Source organism: Cavia porcellus, unplaced genomic scaffold, assembly GCF_034190915.1.
Source record: "Cavia porcellus strain 051 isolate PalLab524CR breed Dunkin Hartley unplaced genomic scaffold, mCavPor4.1 scaffold_24, whole genome shotgun sequence".
NCBI lineage: Eukaryota > Metazoa > Chordata > Mammalia > Rodentia > Caviidae > Cavia > Cavia porcellus.
Window position 1 is genome coordinate 4,173,153 of NW_026947507.1, and position 18,456 is coordinate 4,191,608.

Below are 18,456 nucleotides of genomic sequence, written 5' to 3' on the forward strand. Positions count from 1 at the left end.
TGCTGAAATGTTCTTGGTTTTGAAATGTGATTATTTTGGAACTATTTTATCATCATTAGATATGCTTTGCATCTTTTAGTTAATTGGATAACTGATAGTTTTCAAAATAAAGATATGTATTATCAAAGTCACATTGCTTTTTAATATCTATTTTCAGTACCTATTAATGTGAAATCACTAATGAAAACACGAAATTCACTACTTATATTTATGTTCATCTAAAATACCCACATTTGAACAGTATATTTTATTGTAATTAATGACCCATTGCGATGTCAGAAAACTAAAAGGGAATAAATAAATAAAAAACCGTAATGTCCTGTCAGTGATTTGTTAAGGGCCAGATGCTGTGGGTAATTTAATTGTGCTTAGCACCCAGCAGCGGTCTCATGAAAGTCATGACCTGCAGAAGCACCTGCCTATGCCAATAAATCATATGGTAACTCTTAAAGTGCTTAAAATGCTAGAATAAAATGTCACCTTGGATGAACATCTACAACACCCAATGTAAATTAGAATAATTCTGAGTAAAATATTATATACCACTTGTTTTTCATTGAGAAGAGTATTCTACTATCAGTAATGATGATGACAGCAATTGTACAATGCTTAACATATGTTAAGAAAGTCAATTACATAAACTCAGTTATCATCAAAAGACGCTTGACAGGCTGATATTATTGGTATGCCCATTTTGCAGTTAGGAAACTGAGGTGTAGGGAGTCTGATTAACTTGTTAAAGTCATACAGCTTCCATATCATGAGACTAACTTCATGCAGTGTAGCTCCAGGATCCATGTTCTTTATTACGATGATTTTCTGCCTTCCTGACCAGTATGAATTGATACTGGTTTCCCAGTGGCAGTTAGATTTTTTCAGGTCTTCACTGTGTACTCTGCGGAAGCCTAATTTGTATGGTGAAAGGGTGATGACTTTCTTTCCTTTGTTGCCTGGCTTCCCATCTTCCCTGACCTGTAAGTGTACACCATTCGAAAACAAACCCCTGCACACTCTACTCATCCTGCGTTCAACGTCTGCATCTGTAAACTCAAAGTAAGGCGTGCAGTAAGTTTGCATTTGCTCTCTAGAAATCCTTCATTGGATTGATTCCCCAGCTTCTGTAATTTACAACATAGGGCAATTCTGATACTTTCTTGGAATATTGAGGTCAAACTTAGATTTTCCAAGACTAATAATGAACATATTTTTAGCTTTAAAACAGAAAAATCATAAAATACGGATGAGCAAATTTTCTAATGTAAACTAAACTCTTTATTATGGAAACTATGCTTCCTGACAAATTAGATAATTGGTATTCTAATATATCCAGAAATAAATTTGCAAGGGATGGAAATAGCAAGGAGAGAGCAGAACAAATAGAAACACAGTAACACGGTAGTAGGTGTCTGTATCAGCCTTGTTGATGGATCAGATTAATAGAAGGCTCTGAGGGGGCCTGTCAGGTTGGAGGCCAAGCCTCAAAAAGTCAGAGGCAAGCAGGAAGAATGAGTCAGAAAAACACATGAACTTTGCATGCCTTTTCTTCTCTTCATGATTTTACAGTAAATCTCAGGGTCCCGATTTAGTGTAAATTATCTGATTCTGTGTTTTAATATGCCTGCAAAAGCTCAGGTATAAGGAAATCATTATTTTGCTTACTTTGATTATATTAAATACTCAGAAAAAAACAAAACTATGTAAATTCAGGCCCACTAATGATCTGATGTGGTAAAGTTTTATTGTGTTACTATAAAACTTACAAAATGATCAGTGAGAAAGAATCTTAAGAAAGACTGATCGAAAGAGACCAAGAATCCATTTAATCCTGTAGTTACCATTATAAATTACATGTAACGCCACAGAAGACTCTCTTTGAAATCCTTTTCAAATTCTGTTTTAAAACTTGGTGCTCTTGTTGCTTATACAGTGTCTTCACTAATACTTTGCTCAATCCATTAAATATTTTGCATGTAAAAAACATTTTGGTTCATGTTCTAAAGGCATTTTTGTGTTGATTTTCTTTATTCTACCAGCAATACTACAGATTCTATTTGACCCTAAATCAACTACAGTGCATTACTTTATTTTATGTGTTAAGTAGTTTCTCTTTTGATGATGCTTATTATTATGAATCATAAACTTTATTCAGGGGAATGAGTTTTATTTTCAATAGTTACACATTATTTACATCCATATTTTTATCTTTTTAATCAGTGTGACTTCATCAGGTGACTATGGCACATAATTTCTGCTTTCACTGGCTTTTATGAAGGTTATACAAAAGCTCAGTGAACTGTTTAGTGCTGCACTCAAAAAATTTGCAGTCAGCTTTAAATACCAACTGATTACTGTTGAAAAAGAGGAAGATAATTCAATGTTTTGAAGGGAAATTGATTAGTTTCATTAAGTTCACATAAGCTGTGTAAATATGTAATATTAGTCTTGAAAGAGTTAACTCTGCTTATTTTTAATAATCAAGCATGATTCAAAAATAAGTTATTCATTATTTTTAAAAGTACCCAGTGGAGGATTCATTTTGAGTGTGAAACGATCATAATAGTCAGGTAGACAAAGCCAAAAAACAGTTCTTTTGTTAACTTTTGTGTAACGAAAAGATAAGAAACGAGGAGGATCGATTTGGAGGCTATTGCTGTAAACATGGCATTTGAAAAGTACATACCACAGAACTGCCTCAGATACCGTGGGGCGAAGTTGAGTATTGAAGATTTTTGACTGCAAATTATTTGTATATAATTTTATATAATTTGTAACTCATTTTATCAATTTTAAGACTGAAATTGAAAGGAAGTTACACTAAACTCACTTTCAATAAATGATGACTTACTTATTTGAATAAATAAATGAAATAAATAAAGTGAGCAAGAGAACATTTTCTACATAATAAGGAAAGAAAAAAGCTGACTGATGTTGCTCAAATATAAAATAAGAAAACATTTTGACAAAATTGTGATCAGAAAAAAAGCAACTCAAGTTCGTTTTGCTGTCACTTTTTATACAGTGCATGTCACAGTATTTGGCAAGTACTTATTGAAAATGGTAAAAGCATTGAATTTGTTCACGTATATGTAGAATCGTGTGTATAGGACTTGGTGGCCTTCACAGTTTCAGGTACCTACTGAGATTCGTGGAATACTGCTCCCAAGAACTGGACAGACTATGGTTAACCTGGCTTCTATATATTTATTTTTATTTTTGATGTATACTTCTATGATTCTAGCACATTCCTTTGCTATGTGAACACTGTCAAAGTCCAGTACAGAGCAGATGCATTAGCCCCTGAAAACTCTGCTGTTACGTCCCTTATTAGTAAATATCCCCCCTCCATACCACCTGATATCACAAAGATGTAGTTTGTACTCCACAGTATCATGCGGCGTAGATTTGGTCTTCAGTGTATTAAGATGGCATCTAAGAGGAGAGATCTGGTAGGACATCCGTATGTTAGTTCTCGGCCACTCTTGGCCTTCTGTCTTGCATATTCTATCACTTCTGCACACATGGCTACCATTGCACTAACACCTGTCAGGGAGTTTTACCAGAGCTGGCCTGAGACTGACGCCATGTCCTGGAACCTCTGGACTCTAAGCTACATAATTTTCTTTTCTTTGTAAAGTCACACAACCTAATACTTAGTTTCATTATAATGATGGAAACCTAACACACCACCTCTGTAGACTGGAGATGAACCTCCTCTTATCATCCTTTTACCTTTTTTGAGAATGTTCTAAATATGCAACCACACAGTACATAAATTATCAAATGGTTTGTTCCTCTCACGACATTGTCAGTAGTTTGAGGCTTTCTGCTCTTATTTTTCTTTTATATTCTCACTATGATTATTTTTCTTGTGAATACATTGTCTTGGAATTTCTCTAAAATCACAATTAAGACTGGGCACAATATCTACAGTGAAATTTAAGACTAAACATTACTGATGTACTGGACCTACACCCACCCCCAAAGTTTATCTCCATCTGTGCCTGGATGAGGCAATTAGCACTGTATTTAGTAGTCTGGCTTTTTGAGTGACCTCTAGGTTCACTAATGCAGATGTAAACAATCATCGGTGTGCATACTGACTCTTAATTTTAGTTTAGCTTCCTACTCCCAGATGTTTGATGATAATCAGGCCTATAACCATGTATTTAGGAGCACTATGCCCTATTAAGCAAATTTCCACACAGTTTTCTTACTAAGGCGAATACAAAATCACATGTTCCATTGGTAATTTATGTGTGGAATGCAAATGCACCTAAAATCCTGTGTTTTCTCAAAAGGAACTTCCTTAAAATCAAAGTTTGCTCAAGTATATTAGCTATAGACTCATTAGTTTTAAATAAATCATGCAGCTGTAGGATGTAGTCAAATATGAAAAACATAAACTGCAAAACCACTCATTCATTGTTCAGTTTTTAAATATTTCCTTTAAAATCTTTGTATCATTTTTATTTCATTAAAGGTTTCTTTTTATTAAACTTCATATGCTGCACTGTAGTTTTGATGGTATATAATGTAGCTTTGATGGTATATAATGACAATATTTAAAAGAAATACTTTTTCATCTATTTAGTGATTTCCTCAGTACTGTACACTTAGAAATTTCTACTTCTTACCAGCTCTAGTTTTTTCAAAAATGTTTTTATTACTTCTCTTCCTGATGCACCAGGAATAGAATTCAGGGCACTGTGCATGTTAGAAAAGTGACTTCCCACTGGACCATGTCTCTTTCCCTCTTGGCTCCTTTTATTACTAGGCAAGAAGACAGCCTGGCCTAGTAGTGTCAAGAAGGCAGGTCGTGCTACTACCTCCTAAGAGAACTGTTTTATAATTTTAACCATTATCATTCCCAAATTCTCAAGACCTGATATATGTCTTTGAGAACTATAAATGCTATTACCAAAGGCTGCATTTTGAAACATATTTTCTTTACTCATAAAGGAAATCTCAGACCTTTTCACATCAAACAAGGTATTAGTAACCCTTGACATTGGCACATGGACTGTTTGAGCACACTGGTTACTGTTGGTATTAATAAATTTCAGATTTTGATATCAATATAATTCTGGGATTGTCTTTAGGGCCAAAACACAGAGCTCTGCTAAGTGGAGGCAGGCCAAAAGAAATGGCAATGATCAACCCTAGATGATAGCATGGAATACCCAGAAAGAGAAAGCGCCTAAAAACTTTGAAAAATTACCAACCAAACCATCTATGTTAAGTTTTCTTCTAGGTCTTCCAAGAAAAAATACTATACAGGATTCTGATTTTTTTAACTCTACAAATAATTGAGAATTTAGGGTTAGAGTTAGGGTTTATCCATTTTTAAACAATAACAATTAATAAGAAAGTTAAAATAATGATTCATGATGGTAAAATAATATAAAAATTGCTGTGCTATAATTCTTAAAAGTGTAAACATTAATATCTGGTCCTCACATATAATTCTGATTATACTAAATCATAGAGATTGAGAGTCCTCATTTCTAAAAGTAACACCCTTCTCCTGATTATCATAGGTATCTGTTACCACTAACAATTTTTCCAGAATATTAAAGTAATTAGTATTGATTTAGTAAACATTAAATAGCAATTAATGATTAATATTAAATGGTCCTTAAATAAGTAATAATGAACCCAAATCAACAATGCATTTATAATTTTAAATGACTGTAGCATTAAAAATAAGTGTTTTCTGCCTGTTCTCCATGATTTTGTATAATTACTTTTGTATAAAATATTCATTCCCATTAAGTTGTTCAGCCTGTTAAAATATAGTGTAAGTTAAAAAGAAAAGGCGTCAATGACAAAGAAACATGCCTTTGGTATGTGAAAGTAATCTGTAACCTTCCACTTTTTTTCATGTCCTCACCATCTGTAGTCAATTAAGTGACTCCCAGGTGTTTGCAGTAATTGCTTTAACGCAAGATTACATGTCACTTTGGGTGTCTTTAAATATTTATTATAAAACTCTAATTTACATTTTTCTCCATTCACTTTGGAACAAAATATACTTGTGTTTTGTATTGACAAAATCAGCCCATTGGACTTAATGACTTACTTTGTAGATTTGGTTTCATTTAAAAACAATTTTTTTGAGACATGATTTTATGGAACAATGGAAAAAACTAGAATGTTTACTTAGTTGTCTATTTTTTCCTCCTTCATTTCATGTTGAAATGCAAAAATAGTACCTAAAATGGGATTCAGAAAGTCAAATCTACTGTCATTTTGTAATCTTGATATTGGAAATGTAGTGAATCAGAAGATTAATAAGTTGATTTTATCTTAAAGATAAAATAATAATTTTTAAAAGTTTTTATATTTAGAGTAGGAACCACAATCTAACAACTAACAATAACACAATAGATTCACTTCATGAATAAGGTAAGAGAAGCCCAAAGGCTTGGGCAAGAGTATAGGACTGTTTGCCTGCAGATCACATTAAAAATTAGGATTATTAATAATTCTAATAAATCTAATAAAATAATAATTCCAATAAATCTAATAAAATTATAGTGATTAATTAGAAAGAGAATTCTAATAAAAATTAGAATTAATATATATATATATATATATATATATATATATAAAATATCTTCAGAGAGCGTCCCATACATTTTGCGTGTGTTCACTTATTTGAAACTAACATTGGCAACGACAAGTGGATGCTCACATGACCTCCAAGGAAAGCTGGAAGAGAAGTCAGGGTGAGTTGTCAGTCACAGAGGTAAGAAGTGACAGAACTGGGATTTAGCTGTCGTCCGCATCCACGCTGTTGGTAAAATGCGTATGCTTCCTAAAACTTGTCTCCGAAAAAATCTTCATTTCTAAGTGAAAATACTCTGCAACGTTTTGGTGCTTTATGCAAATAATAGACTTGTCTTTATATTAACACTAATAATAAAACTCCATATTTTGTCACATGTTTATATCATTTTCATTGAATATTGTATGTTCTGATTTTTCAGTTTTCTTTAGCTTCTCTTAATTACAAAGATTATCCCTACGAATAAGATTCTATGTCTGATGTGAAATGTTGAATTAACTTAAATTGTGGAGTTCTTAAAAGTTGCTCAGCAGCTTCAAAAATTCTAATGAGCATCATTGTGCATCAATTTATTAATAGAATTTCATTACTCTATTTATGTGATTTATTGAACTGAACATTACCAAGATTTTATTTTGCCACATTTGGTGATTAGAAAATAATTTAAAAATACTTTCAGACTCTAATTAAGCTATGTCATGTAGCATGTAACAGAGTGCATTCATATCTCAATCTGTTCTGTCTGTGGACTCAGAAATCAATTTTTAAATGTATCTTGGTTTGGGGTTTCCATACTTCCTCTGCGCATTTCTGTGCAAACCTGCGTGTGTGTGTGTGTGTGTGTGTGTGTGTGTGTGTGTGTGTGTGTGAAAGGGAGAGAGAGAGAGAGACAGAGACAGAGACAGACAGAGAGAGAGAGAGAGAGAGAGAGCTGGAGCGAGCTGTTGTTTGGGGAACATAGTGAAGTAGTCTGAGGGACATCAATCTAGTCTGAGGGACATCAATCTAGTTAAGGATCTTAAGGTATCCAGTTTTTCCAAAGGATATTGATTTTATTGTCAGTTCACATTGTTTCTGAAATGAATAAGCCACCATCCCTTATATTTTGAAATTATTTGACTTGAAATATGCTTAGTTTAGCTTATTAGCACATGGGTGCAGCACATCCCTTGTGGGGAGTCGCTTCCTGGGCAGAGCACAACTTCATTTCTTTTTAATCCTCCTCCTGCCTTTTCCCTGTCCTTTGATTCTCTTCCTTTGCTGACAAGTTTGCAGTACAAAATGTTCACCATCCTGGTGTGCAGTTGGTGCGCGTACATCTCACCTCTCAGGTCCTATTCCCAATTCCTTCCCTTTCCTTCCCCTCCTTCTCCTTCTTCCTCTTTGAGGAAGATTTATACACACACACACACACACACACACACACACACACACACACACACATTTTCTGTTTTGGTTTTTATTTTTACTTTGAATTTCTCATGTAAGAGGAACAATATGATGTATAATAGTTCCTGTCTATTTCAATTAACTCTATGTCTCAAAGTGTATCAAATTTCCTACAAATGACTCAAATTTATCTTTTTTAGGCTAAGAGGTACTCCATGGCATCTGAATACCACATTTTCTTTATCTGTTTTTGTGTAGATGATTCCAAGGCTTAATTTTTCACAAATTGGGCTGCTATCAATGTAAGTATGTATGTATTGACCTCAGTGTCAAACCCAAGTAAAGGTAAATTTCAATTAAGAGAAATCTAAAAAGATCATATTTTTTTTTCTTGCAGATATATCTAGATGTTTATGTCTGAATTAATTTGGACCACTAAAATTTCTTTCTTTCTTCAACCCCTTAAAAGTACTTGTACGGTAATTTTATTTTTCACGTTTCAAGTATGTTTTAAATATTTTGCTAGGGTATTTAAATTAGGCTTGGTGTTGTTTGTTTGTTTTTGCAGAGATGTTGAAAATAGTGCACATTAGATTGAGCTGCGTGCTATTAACCTTTGCATACCTTTTCTTTGGAGTGTCTGAGGAAGACACTTCTGTTCCCTGGAAGACCAGATGTATTCTCCTGAGGGAGAGTAGCATCATACCATTGGCTGTATTTCTCTTTACACCTGCACTACTAGAAGATCACTGTAGTCTCATTAGTCCCTATAGGTTTTCATCTGAATAAAGATGTACTAATAAAACTTTCAAAATATAAGCTCCTTGAATACTGACTCCATTTAAAATATTCATTTTTATCACACAGCATTAGTCATGTATTTTCACTGAAAAATTACAAATGAAATCAAAGGAAAACGTTTCCTTATAGAATCCCAATGACCATTTTTTTCTGGTTTTCCTTATCAAAAGTTTACTTTTGTTATAACTTTTAGCAAATGCGTTTGTTAGTGTGTAACTGAATGACAGCTGCAAGCAAGGACAGAGTATCTGTCCCAAATATCTGATGTGTGTGATGATTGCCATTCCTGCACTTGACTGGCTTCCTTACATGTCCCATGGGCAAGATAACCAAGACCCCAAAGCCTCTGAAGAAACGAGAACCAGCTCTTCTGTAGAAGATGTCCTATTTTTCCCTACTATGTGATTTTTAAGCCTCTGTTATCGAACATGAAGAAATTTCCACTAACTATAAATATAATTTTGTTTACTTTCTTTCAATTGACATTCCTGATTTTTACTGTAATTCAGAACTATTTAAGAAAGCCATGACTAAAAGACCGAAGAAGAAAATTAGAGGAGGAATTAAAGATTGTATTAAGATTTCATACAATTTGATTATTACTTCACTCATAGCGGATAGGAAGAAATGAGACGTTGAAAGATAAGTAAGTGGTACTCACAACCTCTTCTAGTGGTTCTTAGAAGCTAATTCATTCAGGACCTGTTTCCCCCAGTGCACTGAATATTAAATGAAAAGAACTAAGATAAAATAGAAATGGCATCTGAAGCGGAAGATTGTACTTTAAATATATTTCACAAGTATATTTTCAGCACAGTGATGTTCCAGTTTTAAATACAGTTTGTCCTGTGATTTACTAAGATGATGATACCGATTTGACTTTCTAGAATGTCTTGTTTGTGGAATTTAACCACATACGTAGAAACTGTGAATTTTTTTTTTTTTTTTTTTTTTTTTTTTTTTTTTTTTTTTGTCTTTTTGAGACAGGGTCTCTAGCAGTTCAGGTTGGCCTTGAAATCATTTTGTAGCCCAGGCTGGTCTTGAAATCAGAAGGATCCTCTTGCCTCAGCCTCCCGAGTGCTGGGATTACAGGCATGAGCCACTGTGCCCGGCAACATTGTGGATTTCTTCAAAGACACCTATTGTGCCTGAAGTTAAGCAGCTATTATAAATAAAAGTATTTAAAATAATTAAGATTATACTTTATTAAATTTCTCAGTTCATTCCCCCCATTATTTATATAATTGAAATGTACAGAATGTTGATCTAAGGCAGATAAGAAGGAAGAAGATCACATTATCTCTTTTATAAAAGTATGTGATAAGTGCAAAAAATATTTTATAATATAAAACTACCTATAATGTAATACTTTAGTCAAGTTTGCTAAGATTAATTAACAATAATAAATCTGAAATCAGCATGTTTACTCTTAAAATACTTCAAAGGGCTGGGGATACAGCTCAGTTGCCTCTCTCAGAACCTGCCTGGCAAGCACAAGACCCTGAGTTCAATTATTAGTACAAAAATAAAAAATAAAAACAATCAAATATTTTAAAATATAGTTTAAACCTATTCTATTCAAGATCATTGTAATATCAATGATAAGTAGATAATTAATTATCCTTATATGTGGAAATACATTTTTAGTGAACACATACACTAATGTGTTAGTTGTTACTATCAGTATTTCTATGAAGATTTTATCAGAATTATGTACAAATGTTTTATATTTGCAGGTCTAAAGAAATTATTTGTATTCTATATATAACATTGACAGTGAAGACAAGCTTCACAATGATGTTGCATAAGTCCTATCTTTTATCCACATTATTTGATGGAAAGTCAAGGGAAACATTCTACCACATGAATAGATAACATCTAAAATCACGCATCATTTGTGTCATTTCTATAAAGGAGAAATTATAGACCAAATAAGAGAAAAATTTGATGTGGAGAATGATTTAGAGACTCATTTAAAAAAGTTCTTGCATTTTCTTCAGAGTCTGACCGCCGAGGTGTTGTACTTTCTGTAATCACTTAACGACAACACTCACATTCCTTTCTTTCAGCTTTATTCTAAGAAGAAAAATTTGGAGGAAGAAACTTGAGTTCATTAATCTCCTCCATGGTTAGGATGGTTATGAAAATTTTAGACGTTGTGAGTGAATTCTGTTAGGATATGTCTGATTTTACATCAATTTAACACAAAACCTTAAACTTCATAATTTCCCAAAAAATATTTACCAACTAGATTTTTAATCTAGTTTTTAAAAATTAGATTAATTTGATTATTTTGGAGTTGGCTAAGCAGTTAATGGATTAAAATGATTTGATTTCACATTCAGAGCGTGAGTCTGGGATAGAATTAGCACAGTGGATCTCTTTAGTACCTGAATTACACCTATTTCTATGAGCTGAAATAGAAGAATGTAGATTTATAGTATGATAAAGGATGGCATGGTGCAAGAGACTGGGTATTTCCTTTTTATTTTAAAGAGAATAAAACAAAAGAGAACAGAATAAAGCAAATCAGAATAGAACAATGCATGCAACACAGCACTTCACAACAAGACAACCGGATATCAATAGTAGCTAGCTACCATAATGTCTCTTATCTTTGAAACAGTTAAACATACCTTCACACACGACAGTATCAAACATAACAAAATAGCATAAAACCATTCAAAAGAATGAGAGTATTACAGGACATTCAGACACAAATAACAAAAAATGAACAATGGCTACTGTAATATCTCATTTTCCATAAAAATTTGTTTATAGTATCACACATTAAAATCCAATAAGACACAAAATGTTACAACCAATGGAAATAGAAGAAAAAAGCGTGGTAGGACTTCAAAGCAAGATCATATTAAATCAGCTAGGCTGCCATACTGTCTTGTTTTCCTCAAAGAGGCTGTTCATACCATCACACATAACAAAATCAAACAAAACAGAATAAAACCATTCCAACTAATGAGTTAAAACATTGTAAGACTTCAAAGCAATGTAATGGGGAATCTTATGTACTCTTACCATTTCTTATGCTAGGGAGACTATACAGTATTTATACATGTGAGTTTGATTTATTTCACTTATGAGTATGGCCTCAAGTTGCATCCATTTATTTATAAATATTTCAATGCCATCATTATTTATAGCTGAGTAGTACTCCATTGAATAAAAATACCACATCTTTTTTTTATCCATTTCTCAGCTGATGGACACTTAGGTTGTTTCCAAGATCGGGCTCTTACAAATTGTGCTGCTATGAACATGGATGCACATATATCACTGTGGTCGATGTTTTTAGTTCTTCTGGGAATATGCTTAGAAGTGGAATGGCTGGGTCAAATGGAACTTCCAATCCCAGACTGACCTCCACAGTGGTTGCACCAGTCTACACTCGCACCAATAGTGCAGAAGAGTTTCTTTTTCCCCACAGCCTTTCCAACATTTTTTGGGAGAATGGGTATTTCCTTTGCTGAAATCTCACACATGACTTCAAGGATAAAAATGGGAGATATAATTATACTAAGGCAGATTTTCTTTGTTCTCCTTAGTAGGAATAAACTCTAGGAGAAAATATTCCAAGTCTCCTTCATTGACAAAATTGACTGTACTTTTCTAACTACAATTGCTAGACTGGTAGATATCAGAATTTTTTCCCTTAAATAATGACCATCTGGAAATTTTGTCCACAATTGCTTTTTGATTTGGTGGTAATCTAATTTTAAAATATTATTGATTAGTACCAATCTTAAATGCAGTAATCAAGGCTATGCTGTAATCAAAGAATAAAAGGAAAGAAAAAATAAGAACAAGAAAAAAAGTGGCAATAGTTACTATGTGTAACAAAAGATGATTTTCTATTCTGCCTGAAATTATTCAGTGTGTCTTCAGATTCTATTTAGAGGTAAATTTGCCACTTTATGATTCATGTTTCCATAAGTCATGCATATTTGTTATCCATGATGCTGTTACAAAATTCTGCAACAGTAAGAATTTAAGGTACATACCTTAATTACTGTTCTCAGATATACAATAAAAAGTCATGCAATTTCTAACATTTTCAAAGCATTTGTAACACAAAAGACATCAATAATTATAAAAACAATTTTCAAAATAATTGCACATTCAAAATAAAATTGAATATCATTTTTATTACCACATTCAAAGTGTGTATCATTATTCTTAGTTTAGAGATAAAAAACTGAATCTTCAAAAGATAAATTGTTTTATTGAAGCCCATTGAACTAAGTAGCCTGACGTGATGTGACTTCAATGCGAATATCTTATTTCCCTATTCCCTCAATTCTAGTCTAATTCTTCTTTTGATCTATATTTATTGAGAAATGCCGAGCAGTAAAAAGATGCAAGTCACTAAGTATACCACACTCGGAGGACCAGTTTTTAGGTTAAGGCTCAGTGGAATAAGACTTTTCTTTCCACAGAAATAGTGGAATGCATCATTAACTTATTAATTTGAAGCATAAACAACTTACGAAAAATAAATAACTTCTTCTCTTCCTTTCTCTTCTTCTTTGATAAATACTAACAATACATTAAAATACATTTGGAAAAGCATCTAAAATATAAGTAAAATATGTTTTTATATTTTATCCAAGAAAACATGTAGCAAAATGTGAATGATATTTGATTACAATCACTGTAACAACATCTGCTTTACTTCATTCAAGAATTATACAGCTGTTCTGTTTGACTGAGGACTATGGTGTGGTCTTTGTGGGCTTAATTTTCATTTTGTCATGTCTATGGAGAACTCCATTATAGGAAGAACAGAATGTAAAAGAAACATTTTTAAGAATGCTCAAATTTTAAAAATTATTTTATGTAAAATTTGCCAAATGTAGAACTCTCTGTCAGCCTGTTTTTGCATGCCTAATGTAACTAGTATGAGTTTGCACTGACACTAAAGTTTAGTGTCTGATGTTGCTAAATGAAATATATATCCAGACATATGCCTTTTAATTTGGAATCAATTTTCTTACTAATGTCTTTGAAAATGATATGTTTTTACCTATTACAGAATACTATAAAGTTACAGAAATTAATAGATATATAATGCTATACTTTTATGAATCAAATATGTAATAGGATAAATTTTATAATAGAACACTATTAAATTGTTGGAAAAATGTGCATTTTAAAAGTTTTTCTCTATAAGTTCATTAAAACATATTTATCAAAATGTTCTATTAACAATGGAAGTAGACACAATAAAATTTATGCTTATAATTATTGCATTTTGAATGTCATATTTTTCTATAATTTAATTAGAAATATTGAAAACATGCATTAAATGTAAATGATGATTGGACCTAATTTCTTATTAAAGATAAATCATTCCTCAAAATTGTAAGTTACTTATCTTTTTTACTTTGTATATAATATAGGTAAATAAATCTATGATTTAAAAAGATAGTGATATAAACTGGGTAAGCATTATGTAGTTTCATGGCAGAACAAATATAATATTTTAATATTGATTAATATCTACTGCATGTCAAATCTTTATATAATTTTACCATTACATCAGATTTTTATTTGACTTTTCCCTCATAAAATAGTCAAGTAATAATGTCTACTATTTTGATATTATTTTATTATAATATATTTTTTAAGTATAGAGTATAATATCTCTTTAATGCATAGCTTCTATATTCTAAAATCATAGCTAAACAGTAATTTCAACAAACATTTTATGTTATTGAGAAACACTAGGATTCATTGTACTCAACAATTGTGACATTTCAAATGTATATAAACAGAGAGTATGCATAATATAATTATTTCCCCAAATTAAACATAAGCATAGATATCATCTCACATGTCTTTTATATTTGTTTACTATACTTTAAATCATGTTGTAAAAAACTTTAGGAAAATGGTGCATTTAATATATCACAAATAATGACCAACAAAAATAAATGTAATTATATTTTGTAACCACACATTGCAAAGAGTAATAACTCCTAAATAGAGAAAAACATAACTAGCCTTATAGTGTATCAAGGCTATAATAGGATGTCCAGTTACTTATCAGAGAAATAACGTTCTTTTACTTTTCCAACTTACACATCCACCGTCGCAAAGGCAGCGCGGTGTTTGGAGGACTCTCTCCCTCGGAACACTCACCCACTGTCAGCTGGCCCGTGAGCTGGCCCATGTGATTTCTTGCGTTCACTGTTACATTCCTGTCAGACTGCAAGACCAGTGGACTGTCCTGGGGAACATGTGTGAGAGAAATAAGTTAAACAATATAAATACAGTCAAAAGTAAGTCAGATCATACTGTACTTGTTAGAGTTTGATCAAAGTTTTTTAAAGAGTTAGGTAGCAGTATTAACATTCCAAATATCTATTGAAGAGAGCTAAAAAATGATTGCACTAGAGGAATTACAGCACAATAGGAATGCTTTAAATTTCATGAGAGGGCACGAACTATTTCAACTTTACTGGATGTGGCAAGCCAAAGTACACAACCTGCTCCTCCCCTCTCCCAGGGGTATATATGTCTACTTGTATAGGTATTTCAAATGCAGTGCCGATGAAGCAGCCGTTTTCAACCTTAACTTACAGCTTTCTGATGTCTGTTTAAATGATGCCGTCTCTGGGCTGGGGATTAAGCTCAGTGGCATAAGTGCCTGCTGGCAAGTGGGAGCTCGTGAGTTTGATTCCCAGTATCAAAACAAACAAACAAATAAATAAAATGACACCTTCTCAAAATTGCTTTCTTTGATCACTGCAAACTACAGATTCATACAAACTTACTATCGATCTCCACTTTTTTCAAAACACATAGCATGGGGCTGATACATACTGTGTTTATTTGGGTATTTTGTTTGCTGGTGTTCCTTTTTTAACTTGATTATATCATGAAGGTAAATCAACAGAATAGGGAGCTGACAGTCTCTTACCCAGTTTTATACTATGTATTGTACTATTGCAGGGGATCATTTAGTTAGCATTCAAGTTAAAAGTCCATGATAAAGTCTATGTAACTGATAATAATTTGTGTAGCCATCTCATGTGGAAATGCTCTGTGACTCATGAAATGTCTTACGTAAAGAGAAATAAAGAACGTAAAATATTTTCCTGTTCCTTTTCTTTTATGTTATATAATTCTGGTTACCTGTTGACTTATACCTCTATTTTACAATTTAACAGTAAAATAGTCCGTGCATGTTATTATTACTTAGGCATCTCTACAACAGGATTTTTTCATTACTGGCTTGGGAAAAGTAAGCTGTAATCAACTATAATAAAAATAATTCTGAGCATTCATTCTGTAGTTTTCTATAGATTGGGGCATTTATGCAATCAAAAACTTATCTGCCCACTTGGATTTTGCATTATAGATAGTGAGTTTTTGAAAATCTCCACCAAAGGATTCTTATCACAGAAGTAGTGTAGGACTTCTACAATTATGTCATACAAATATTTAAAAATATTATCTGCATAAATATTCTTTCCATATTAGAATACTGAATTTGTGATTTGTATTTACATAGAAAAATACACTTTTTTAAAAAACTCTTTGTCGCTTGTCCCTAGAGGCAAAGAGCTAACCATTCACACACACCACACACACACACACACACACACACACACACACACACACACACACAACCTGTTATTTTAATAGTGAATTTTGCTGATGTGTGCAAACTAAGACTTGATTGGACTTGATGTTTATGAGTAATTTTCCATAGTTTGAAGAATATATTTACTCTTTTGAAATAGTATTATGAAACCTAACAATTTGGTTTCTTATTATAGCTTAGTTCTTTCTGCCTTAAGCATTTTTTCATTTTTTGAAAAAATCATGAATTTCCATAGCATACCTATGCTTCAGACTCACAACTATGAAACTATCTGAGGTAATTTAAACCAGTTATGTCATTCCTTTTAAGCAAGATGTCTAAATTCAGATTACAGACTCAGAAATAGTGACAAATATGTGTCTAATACTGTCACTGCCATCTCTAATAAGAACACTGAGAGGCACACACACAGACACATTTATATTCAATGTTGGGGAAATTTGAATATAAGAAATAAGGCACTACAAAGTAACCCTTAGTGCAAACATTATGAAAAAAAGTATATTTGTTGAATATTCATTTATGTTTTCTCAGTATTTATGATGTTATTGTTATTTAGTTTTTAAAATGGATGACATATTTTCACTTAAATAACTCCATGTGGGAACATAAATTTCTGTGTTTAGCATAACAGGCGAGAATAGACATTTTATATGTGTATTTTTTGGATTATGTAACCCATATTAAAGTAATGATTGGTTTATTAAATACACTCAGATAAAATAAAAGTCAATTTGAAAAAGTAATAGGTATTTTATATGATTTAATGGCAAAATAGACTATGTTTGAAATGAAAGCTTAATCCCTATGCATCTTTGTCTACAACATAGCAATTCATATTTAGTCTAACCCTAGGGATCTTACTGAAGCTTTCTCACTGATATGATTCTCTTCTCTTTATATTATTCCAGTAAATTTCCTCTCAGAATTAAAATTTTATATTCAGTCTAAAATTGTACTATGGTAGCAATCACAATCTCTTACTGAAACTGAAAACACACAGCTATCTGAAGTAATAAGTGATTCTTTTCCCTCTCATCATGTGGATAAAATTGTATTATTGTGCTTAACTGATTTGTTAAATTATCAAGTGAACTGAACCAAAACTAAGCAACTGTTCTTGATTTTTAAAAATTAATGAAAGTAAGAGTATCTTTTTTATCAACAAGCCACATTTCTTTTTTCGAATTATATATCACACTGTGATATATTTGGGCTTTAGAACCATTAATCATGCATCTTAATTTCAACACATGACACTTTGTAGAAAATTTACTGATTAAAATGGACATATGTGATAAAATATGTATGAGGAAAATGATGGCTTCTCTTTCAATTATCCGATTACAATACAATTATAATCAATATTTGAAACTGGTACCAAAATTAGTTTAATTGAGAAACTGCAGCCTATTCAAAATAGTCAGTACTTTAAAAATAGGTTTTCCAAATAAAGCCCTCAAGTATCATTAGAGTTGCTTTCTCACGTGCATTTCTCCAGTCCCCTCTGTGAGAGAAAATAGCTGCCACTAGTATGTTTTTGCTTTCCATTTCCTTTATATTCCTTATCTGCATGACTTTATATTTTATTTGTTTGCCAAATCTTGGCAAGTTAATGTCCAGGTCCAAATATTAAAATATATGTGCTAGGACCCTCATGTAGTTTATATTTTCTGAAATCATAAAGGTTGAAAAATTATTTGGTAGGTGTTTCTTATGTAATATAAATATGGATCTAAATTCTGCAAAGCTAAGCAGTTCACACGTTATTCTGAACTATATAGGACTCTAAATATCATGGGTTTTCTGTGAAAGTAAAAGTTCATTTTCAGTCTCAAATACTGCATCTTTTTTCCAAACCAAGAAATCTACCTTATCAAATACCTTATCTACCTTATCACACTTTTCTGGAGCTGAGCCGCATCTTGACCTCACTTGAAGACAGAATGGACGCTTCAGGTACTTTTGAGCAAACCAAGTAGGAGATTCAGTGAGAAAGACAAGAACCATTCAATGGGTCTCTCAGTCTTTTCTTCATCTTCATCTCGAAGTCCTGATTGTAACTTTGTTA

At 32.3% G+C, this 18,456-nt stretch overlaps 1 protein-coding gene across 4 annotated transcripts in view; it reads right to left on the reverse strand.

Annotated features, from left to right (window-relative positions):
• The window catches only part of Sgcz (sarcoglycan zeta), a 943,286-nt gene that overhangs the window by 89,464 nt on the left and 835,366 nt on the right, over positions 1-18,456 (reverse strand). For all 4 annotated transcript variants that reach the window (XM_063234590.1, XM_063234591.1, XM_063234588.1 and 1 more), the window contains one exon: positions 14,918-15,005. In XM_063234590.1, the coding sequence (XP_063090660.1) occupies positions 14,918-15,005 (88 nt within the window). The remainder of the gene's footprint in view (positions 1-14,917; positions 15,006-18,456) is intronic.